Source organism: Podarcis tiliguerta (genome assembly GCF_965153285.1).
Source record: "Podarcis tiliguerta genome assembly, chromosome: 5".
NCBI lineage: Eukaryota > Metazoa > Chordata > Lepidosauria > Squamata > Lacertidae > Podarcis > Podarcis tiliguerta.
In genome coordinates, this window is record NC_139538.1 from 67,578,028 (window position 1) to 67,587,861 (window position 9,834).

The window sequence follows — 9,834 nt, forward strand, 5'->3', positions numbered from 1 at the left end:
GCTCTCCAGGGTTTCGGAAAGACGTCTTTCTAGTTGTTCCTGGATCCATCTGCATGCAGAGCATATGTTCTACCAGAAAGCCACTGACCTACCTTAATCCACAGTCTCATATGCCCTTCGCTCGGTGACAGTAAGCTTGGGAGCCGGGATCCCCAGTGATGATGCTTGTTGCTAGGAGTTATTTTTTAAAAGATACCAGTAGACACCTGTCCTTCCTTTGACCACAGCCCTCTCCTTAACAGAGCCTGTCTTACTGGGTTTGCTGTTAAGGAAGAGCCTAGCCAAATAGCTCAGACTACATGGCAATATTGTTTTTCTTATTTGGGCTGGATTTGAGAAGCCTTAGCTGTGCCAGGAGGATGCTTCTGAAAGAAAGAAAGAAAGAAAGAAAGAAAGAAAAGAAAAGAAAAGCGAGCACAGAGCAGTGCCACTGATATTATTGGGTGAGGAAAAACATGGCTTGAGAATGGTGTCAGAGCAATGACATTTGCTGCTTGCAAATGAATGAATTGTGGTTATGATTCAGCTTTTTAGACGCTTTTGAGCTGCCTGGGAGATCTTGTCAGAATCCTGAACATCCTAGACCTTGCAGCTATAGAGAAGTTCGAAAATATCTCTGGCAAAAACTGCTAAAGGATGTAATTACTGAAGTTGTCCCATTCTTTTTAGTGCTTTTCTAAATCTGTGTATCAAGACACAAACTGGCGTTGTTTTGAGGGGGTCCTTTTCTTTCTTTCTTTCTTTCTTTCTTTCTTTCTTTGTTATAACAGTTTGGGAGCAGCCAAGTTTGTGAAGATAGATGGATTAAGCGAAGTGTTGTAGAATGTAAAATATTGACATTCTCTTTTTCCCTCAAGGTTGAGGGGATAAGTTACACTGCAGTCAAAAGAATCATTTTATTTGTATTTCTCAAATGCATACCAGTCCTCATCCAGAACCTCTGACGGCAGCTTTGATAGTCAGCCACTTGTTGGAGGGGAGAGGACATTATGTGTTTGCGGTCGACCCAATGCGGTGACTGAAATCGCATTTGTTTTGGGTGTATGAATCCAGACAGAGGGACCACCTGCCCTGCTCCAGTGACACGTACTTCCTGCAGATCATCCTTGCCGGCTCAGCCCTTTTTTCATGGGGGTATATCGGGGGAGTGCATTGAAATTGCTCCAGCCCTTCATTTCCCCTTAGCCTTGATAGATGGGTTTTCCAGTGTGGTGTAGTGGTTAAGAGCAGTGGACTCGTAATCTGGTGAACCAGGTTCGATTCCCTGCTCCTCCACAGGCAGCTGCTGGGTGACCTTGGGCTAGTCACACTTCTCTTAGCCTCCCTCACCTCACAGAGTGTTTGTTGTGGGGGAGGAAGGGAAAGGAGATTGTTAGCCGCTTTGAAACTCCTTCGGGTTGTCATAAAGTGGGATATCAAACTCTTCTTCTTCCTTCTTCCTCCTCCTCCTCTGTGGCAGTGCTCTGTCAGCTGCGGAGAAGGCATCCAGCAGCGCCAGGTGGTCTGCAAGTCCAACGACAACAACCTCGGCCAGTGCGAGAGCGAGAAGCCAGAGACCATCCAGGTTTGCAAAATGGCAGCATGCCCAGGTAAGAGAAGAGCTGCAGTTGCAGTAGGAATGAAAGAAAAAATGCATGCGAAGTGAATGAAATAGATGCAGCATTAAAACACACACACACACAAGCGAAACATGGTGATGCCCATGGGTGTGTGGCATTGTGCTTGTTGGGTCATTTGGTGGTGGTGGTTGTTATTTATTGAATTTCTATACCACCTTTCATCCCAAGATCACAGGGTGGTTTGTACCATGTATTGTATATATGTGTAGAATCCTAAGGAGTCGTGATAGCTAATGACACCCCCCCCCCCAGGGTACTCTGGCATCCTGTTAGTCTCTAGAATGCCAGAGTGCACTTTATTTTCTTCGAACCATTTGAATCCATTATTACAGGAAAGTCTCTGGTGTCCCACCTGCCCTGGAAAAACAAAACAAAAACTTGTCTCACTGTTGTGATCTAGATACTTTGACCTGCCTTCCTTTTCGTTCCCCCAGGAAACCTACCAAGCGTCACAACAAACTCAGGCACCAGCGATCATGTGACTCCTAAGGTCCAATGGGTGCCTCAGGAGAGCGCCAAAAATCCTGTTACCAAGATATCATCAAGTAAGTGCCCTCCTGCTTCTGAGTTCCGCAGTTGGGATCATCACCTGTTCCCCTCTTGATTTCTTTTTAAAAAATGGCGGACACTGCTCAGAAAAGATGGGTTTTGTAGAATATTATAACAGTTGTTGAGGCTTTGCCAGGTTGTACAGGTCAAGCAGCTGACTTCCCGTGACTTTAATGGGTGGGAAGTTGGTGTAGGGGCATAATCCAAGGAAAAAGAAACCTTCCTTTGCCTGGAATGCTTCTTGGGTGGCTGTTGTGTGCTTGAGAACGGGAAGCCGCCATCTGGGACCTCCCCTTACCCTTGGGAAATTGAGAAGAATGAAAACTTTAGATGTTCACTGTCCAGTTCTGCAAGTGAGTAAATACACTAATTCTGAGGTCAGAGGTCAGAGGTGAGGAACCTCAGTCCTGGAGGCCAGATGTTCCCCCCCCCCACTGCTGCCAGGTCTCTCCTCCTAGTCTTTGGGATTCTCCTCAGGCCGTAAACCCTCCCTGGCCTTGTTCCACAACCTCTAGAGTATTTTTGTCTTGCTGGAACGTAGCCTTGAAGTCTGATGACTCTTGCTTGCCTGCATTGGATGGGTGAGTATGTAGAAACTAGCCTATGGCACAGAGGTAAAGAGTACCTTCATTGGTCTACGCACTCTGGCCTCTGACCTCACCCACCTCTGGCCCCTGGAAAGCTGCCCATTAGGGAATGTGGCCCTTGGGCTCCAGAAAGGTTTTCCACCCCTGCCATGGGCCATTACATGGAAGTCGACGCATCCCAATTCAGACTTCTGTTGTACTCTGTAGATCAGGTCTACTCAACTGGGGACCCACTAAGCTGAGTACAGCCCATCTGCCAGGTTTCTGGACCAGCTCCAGCTGGAAGCATATTTACTGAGTTCTCAGTGGGCCACCATGCCACAGTTTGGTTCTCACGTTGTGCAGGCCTGCTGTAACATCACATATGGTGAAACATAAATAATTTGCAGAAAAGGTTAACTACAAGTGGATCTGCTGCTGCTGTTACCAATGTGACTATATAGCCTAAGCTGAGAGCACTTATAATTATAAGCAATCACTGGGAGGAAGAGGCCAACCTTATTTAGCTTAGATGCCCAGTAGAATCTTCTGCACCTTAAAATACACCAAATAAAGTGGAAAGGCTTCGTTTATATGGATCCCTAGATGCATGATCCCAGTTCAGAATTAATTTTGGATTAATGCTCATCCAAGAGCCTTACAGTGCAAGCTCAACTCAGAAGCAGGTCCCATTGAATTTATTGGGGCTTACTCACAGGTAAGTAATTGCAGACACTTGAGATCATTGTTCGAAAATGAATCACTGCCCTCTAGCGTTCGTCTGCAGGTGTTTCTCGCTAGTGTTGACTCTCTGGGATGTTTATACAAATTCCTGTGTGGGTGCTTCAGCCTGCCTGCCTGCCTGTCTGTTTGTCTGACTGTTTCTCTTTCAGCTGTCTGTACACTTGCATCTCACTGACTTTTACGTTCCTCTCTTTGTCTTCTCCTCTTAGGCTCCCCTGCTGACATTCTGCAGTTGCTGACATATCCATAGGCCTAATGGCGTTTGGGTACATGCTTTTCTGCAACTTGATTCCTGTAAAGAGTAAATAATACAGTGGTTGTCTCTATATATGTATCATCTTGAATCTTCAGACACACCCCACCACTTATGGTTGTTTCCCCCCCAAGTCCCCTCCCCTCAGCACTGTTTCTCTTTAGAAATATGGTTTGAGTCTTGCAGTTCTTCAGTCTTTGTATCACAGGGGCTGGGATTTTCACATAGAAGGGAAGGTAGAGTGACACACCCACAATCCCAAATTTCTAACTCTGGATCGAAACCACCATATGCAACCAGGATCATAATGTGGATGGAACCAATCCCTCCTATATCATTGACACTCGTTGCCACTTGCCTGAGGTTGTGATTGCCCCACAACTCTACTGGGGTCTGTGATTCTTTCTCCTCCTCCTTTTTGTCTATTCTTATTTCTGTTTCTCTCTTTGCTTGATGCCGCTTCTGGTATCACTGCTATGTATTGTTTGTGTAACTGATACGGAGCATTCCTTCTATGGCACGGGGTGGGGTGGGGAAGCCCGTGGCTGTGCAGAGGTTGAACTCCCAACCCCAACGAGACCCACCCATCAAGGATGATGGGAGTTGGAGCCCAGGCACACCTGGGCAGCCACAGATGCTATTCTATGGCGAGAAGAGTGTTGTAGCCTAGGTCGACATGGCTTAACCATGAGCCTTTTGGGAGAATAGTCTTAGACTGCATTGTAGCACTGTTCTCTTGCGTGCAGTCGTCTGAAGTCAGGGCCACTTTCATGCCAACTTTCCGTAATTTCCCTTCATTGCAGAGGAGCCGTGCCTTGGAGACAAGTCCATATTCTGCCAGATGGAAGTCCTGGCTCGCTACTGCTCCATCCCTGGCTATAACAAGCTCTGCTGCGAATCCTGCGGCAAAAAAGTCCCCACCAGCCAGCCTCCCGCCGTTGACCAAGGAGCTTCTGAGACTGGCACCCGTGGAGGCGCTGCCCTTCCCGGCCCTCTCCCACAACTGTCTCCCCATCCCACTGCCACGAGCCAACTGCAAAGGATGAAGGGCACTTCTCCGAAAGAGACAGAGGCATCCCGTGGCCTCCTGGCTACTCTCGCCGGCTCCACGGCCATTGGCACCTGCCAGGTTAACGCTGCTTCACAGCCTCAGGGCAGCCCTGACAATAGCACTTCGAAAGTGGGCACGTCAATGCTACTACCTCCTCCTCTTCCTCCTCCTCCTCCTCTTCGGCAGGCTCCAGCAGGGTGGGACCCCGAGGAGCATCGGAGCAGCTTGCTGTCCCAGTGGCTCCCTGCCGCCTTGGACAAGCCTTCCATTGTTTTGCAGAAAGGAGGCCCATCTCCTCCTCAAGATGGAGGAGGGTGGAGAAAGGACAGCGTGGGGCCCAAACAGTCAGCTGCCACTCTCAGGACCTCCTCCCCTGTTGTGACATGAGTGGGGGTGGTGCTTTCTCCCCCCCCCCCCAGAAACCCCTCTCTTATTTTTTTTTGGGGGGGGAGGGTTACATTACGTCTCTCTACACCGTTTACATGCAGAGGAGCAGAGCGGCAAAGCCACCATGTTGTTGTTTTTATCCGGGGCCCTTTTCCAAAATGGAAGGAGTAACCATTTCCAACGCAACCACGTTCGTTTTAGCAATGGCGGTGACTTCACCATTGTTCTGTGGCACTTTTTAGAAATATATATGTATATATATATATATTTAAGAAAAACCCAGTGAAGGAAACAAATTGAAACTGCTGAGGTTGGACACACACACAGTGCTTCTGTAGCCCAGGTTAGGTCGCCTGTGAGGGCTTTTCCGTCAAGGTTGCTAACAAGAGATTTCTCAATCAATAAGGCAAGACAGAGCCAAGCCAGCTCAAGGACCTTGTTTCCCCTCCTCAGTTTCCACTCATTGCTGCTGCTATCCCAGCCATCCGATGGAGCCTTGAAATGGTGCTGCAAGGGACATGGTTTCAGTCCGAGTTACTGTGGACAGCGAGCCTGATGTGTCTCCATAACCGCACGCTATGCGGACTGAAATTGTGTCAGGAGAGAGGAGGAGACCTGGGGTGCTTCCAGGTGGAGGCCTTAATACTGCAAACGGGTCTTACAAGTAGCGCAAACGGGTTGTTGGCAACAGGTTATTGTTGTTGTTTTCTACCTTGGCAAGGGCAAATTTAGATTAAAACTGGCGGTGGGGAGAGAAATGCAGGCTGGCTTTTTTGTTGTTGATGATGATGGCACCGTGTAGATGCTGCCAAAACCTTGCATGCACGAGGAGCACCAGTCCCAGGAAAGTGTGTGTGGTTTGGACTAACAGGCTCCTGAGCCAGCAAGCCAGCTGCCTCCTTGCAATGCTGAGCTGGTGTGCTGAGAGTCCTGGGACAGGGGTGTTGAAACACCCCCCCCCCTCAGCTCACTTGGAGTGTCTCTTGAACAGGGTATGAGCAATGAACACCTTGTCTTTAAAAACCATTTTTATGACCTTTTTGTTCACCGTGGCAGTGGCAATTCTTAATCAAAAGCAGGGAGAATATGAGAACGTGAGGATTGCCTTGCTAACTGGGCCCAATGTCCATTTGTTCCAGCACTTTGCTTGTGCCAGTGGCCAGCTAGACGCCCGCAAGCAATTCATGATTGCTTTTCAGCCATTCTTTGTCTGCCCCCAGTGGTCGTCAGCGGTATGCTGCCCTCAGAATGAGTAGATTTTCAGAGCAAACCAGGGAACCAGATACCCAAGCGTGTTACCAAATGCTTTGTGTTTTAAAAAAATGTTATTACTGCAAGGATGTTGTGGGCTTCCTGGTTCTCTCTCCCCACACCTCCCTCTCTCTCTCTTCTCCCTCTGAAAAGCCACTTTTGTTCCCCACAATGCAGTTTATGTCACTTCTGAGTTTGAAGGTGTTCTCTTGCATTGGCAGGTTGCTGTTCTGGAACTCTGCTTGTGATGGGAGGTGACGCCAGTTTTAATAAAATATGCCCACTACAGGAATTCTGAATAAGTTAGGTAACAGGTGCGTTTTTAAAAACAACAACTCTGGAGTGACTTTTACCCAAGGACAACAACATGAGCTGCAATAGGCAGCTTTGAAACTGTCTGATACGAGCTGTGTTTTGCCAACAGTGGATGCTAAATAAGATCGAGGTGATGTAAGGTTATGCAAATAATTGAATTGCCTTTTGGGGAGAAAGGCTGGTTTAATATTAAATGGACACCCCATTCCACCCCTACACACAACACACTTGAGTCTCTCTTTTCTTGAATTTGGGTTTGGTGGTGGGGTTGGTTGTTTTTTGGATTTTGGTTTGCTGGTGGGTTTGTTTTGGCAACCCCTTTTAATTGTGTTTGCACCATGTTATCTGTCCTTTCTAGAACCTTGCAAATGCCACAAGCGTAGTCTCAGGGATCATGACGGCTTTGGATGGTGCCCACCGACCGCATTGATCACTCGTGCTGCTTTTTGTGTCTGGGAGATGTTTCCTATGTTACTCTGAAAAGACAAAAGTCCTATTATTTTAGTATCCAGACAAAAACACACCAGGCCATGGCAAAAAGAGATGAAGGAAAGCAGGGCAAATATCTGGAAAGTATAGGGCACAGATTCAGCAGCCGCATGTTTGCATTTGCAGAAAGAGACTTGCATGTTTTGAAGTTCATTGTTTATAAAAAAAACACCCTCAAATTATACTTTCCACGTTGCATGTTTTCATGGGACTGTGCAGAAACGGCTATTGTGAGAAACATATGTATACAGTGTTTGAGAACAGCAGTCAAGATGGGCCATTGGCTTGATCCAGCAGGCAGTTCCAGAGAGCCAGTATGGTGTAGTGGTTAAGAGCGGTAGACTTGTAATCTGGTGAACCGGGTTCGCTTCCCACTCCTCCACATGCAGTTGCTGGGTGACCTTGAGCTAGTCATACTTCTCTGAAGTCTCAGTCCCACTCACCTCACAGAGTGTTTGTTGTGGGAGAGGAAGGGAAAGGAGAATGTTAGCCGCTTTGAGACTCCTTCGGGTAGTCATAAAACGGGATATCAAATCCAAACCCTTCTTCTTCAATGCTGAGCAAAGGCACTGCTAGCTTCCCTTCTTGCTCTAGACACTGATCTACTCATTGGATTTGTGTAGCTCTACTTGGAAATCCTCCACTGAGAGACGTGTTGGAAGGGTGCTCAGCTGTCCAGTCTGTTGAATTCAAGGAAATATAAAAGTGTTGATCAAATGCAAGGGGACTGTACCTTTGCTAATACGATAGCTGCATTTCTGAAGCCCATCACAGTTTTGCAGCATGATAAATATAGCTATCACGTTCTCGTCTCCTGCTGAAAGTTCATTCACAGAGGCTTGCTTCATCTGTCACTGACATGACAGTCTTTTCTAATAAATTAAGTTACTTCATTTTTTAAATCACCATTTGCTTTATACTAGAAAGCCATTTTATACAAATCATGTCACTGCAACTAGATTTTTCCTACCAAGAAAAAACAAATCTCACAAACACCACCAGAAGCTGCTTCTGGCTTTGCTGTCTTCCTTCTAATTAAATGCAGCTAAGCTGGAATAAGCACATAAATAATGAAGTCAGAACATTGCAATGATTTGGTGACGGTCAGTTCTTACAGCATAGCTTCCTCTAATGTGTTGATGGACAACCATTTCCCCTATAAGATTGTAAGACCTGCCTAGTTTTTCAATGTATTTGTGCATCAGCTTAACTAATTGTCTACCGGAGGCTTCCTATTTTGTTTCCCATGATACAGAACGGCTCGCTTTAATCACCTATATTACATGCCACTGCTCCTGAAACTGCTCTCCAAATAATCACAATTTATCCTTAGCACAGGGCCTTCTTAGCCTGCAATGATGAACTCATCACAGAATGCATATAGGTGTATTACTCTCTCCATCCATCAAGCATCTCTGACGTACATCAGAACTGGGGGACCTGTGTTCCTCCAGATGTGGCTAACCTGCAACTCCCATCCTCATTGGCCATGCTGGAAGGGGCTGGTGGGATTGGGAGTCTAAAAACAGCGGGAGGGAGACTGTCCTAATCCCTTTAGAACAGGCCTGGTGAACTTCTTGATTCTGCGGGTCAGAACCTTATCCGATCATGGCCCAAACATATCAAATGTGGCAGGTGGGTCAATCAGCTGATGTCAGAATGACACAAAGTGTTTGGGTGCTTTGAAGTCCTCAAGTTGGGGCTTCAGGGAACTGGGTGGGGCTTGCAAAGTTCCTGAGGCTTCAGCTTTCCTGCTCAACAGCTGCTGGGTGGCAGGGCCAAAGCCTGTTTTCCCCTGCAAAGGCATCATCGGCAGTTCAGTTTAAGACTCCCAATTGTGCATTGGCAGCTGCCTCTACCTGCCCCATACCTGACATCAGATGGGCATGGTTTGGGGAACATGGTGTTGCAAGTCAGCTCAGAAAGGCTACAGAATGGTGCTTCTGAGCATCTGCTCAGCATGGGAGAAATTAATTCAGTTTGCATGTAAAGGCAAATCTGGAAAATGGAACGAGGAAGGAAAGTTAATGGCTCCTCCCTCCCTCTCTGCCGCTGCCCCCCTCACCAAACTGACCACCCACCATCAGTGAAAAGGTCAAGCAAGGAGATGAATCCATGGATCCGCTGCATAATTATGTACCTTGACCCTCAGGCCGCAGTCCAAAGAACATGTCCCTGGGAACTGGTCCCGCTAAACTCAGTAGGACCTCTGAGCAAACAGAAGTTAGCAAACATTGCTCAGGATTGTGATGCATGACTCCACTCTGTAGTGATGAATAAGTGGCCATGGACAATGGTGTGAGGGTTGACTGGGCAGCAGTGTTTTTTATGAAAACAAACAGTCTCGTGGCATCTTAAAAGAAGAACAGAATTGTGTCATCACATGTTGGGAGTAGAACTTCCTCAGATGACTGAAGTGTTGGGGGCGGGGGCGATAAACACTACCCTGGTACATTTCGCAGCCATTTGCTAACCCCCCCTATTTTTCAGTTTCTTCCCTCTATACCCAGTTATATCTGCCAATGAATGTGCATGTAACTGAGGATCATACATTGTGCATCTGATCTAGGGCTCTAATCTACTAAAGTTTATGTCACAGTAACTATATTG

The 9,834-nt window shown here is 47.1% G+C and overlaps 1 protein-coding gene across 7 annotated transcripts in view; it reads left to right on the top strand.

Annotated features, from left to right (window-relative positions):
* ADAMTS14 (ADAM metallopeptidase with thrombospondin type 1 motif 14) overlaps window positions 1-9,834 on the top strand; it is a 75,507-nt gene that overhangs the window by 63,290 nt on the left and 2,383 nt on the right. For 3 of the 7 annotated variants that reach the window (XM_083441375.1, XM_083441377.1, XM_083441376.1), the window contains exons 20-22: window positions 1,460-1,589; window positions 2,054-2,164; window positions 4,535-6,960. In XM_083441375.1, coding sequence (XP_083297501.1) covers window positions 1,460-1,589; window positions 2,054-2,164; window positions 4,535-5,169 — 876 coding nt within the window. In that variant the 3' untranslated portion in view covers window positions 5,170-6,960. Of the gene's footprint in view, window positions 1-1,459; window positions 1,590-2,053; window positions 2,165-3,687; window positions 3,780-4,534; window positions 6,961-9,834 lie in introns of those variants that run through there. The other 4 variants (XM_083441378.1, XM_083441379.1, XR_014511594.1 and 1 more) reach the window with 3 other exon arrangements.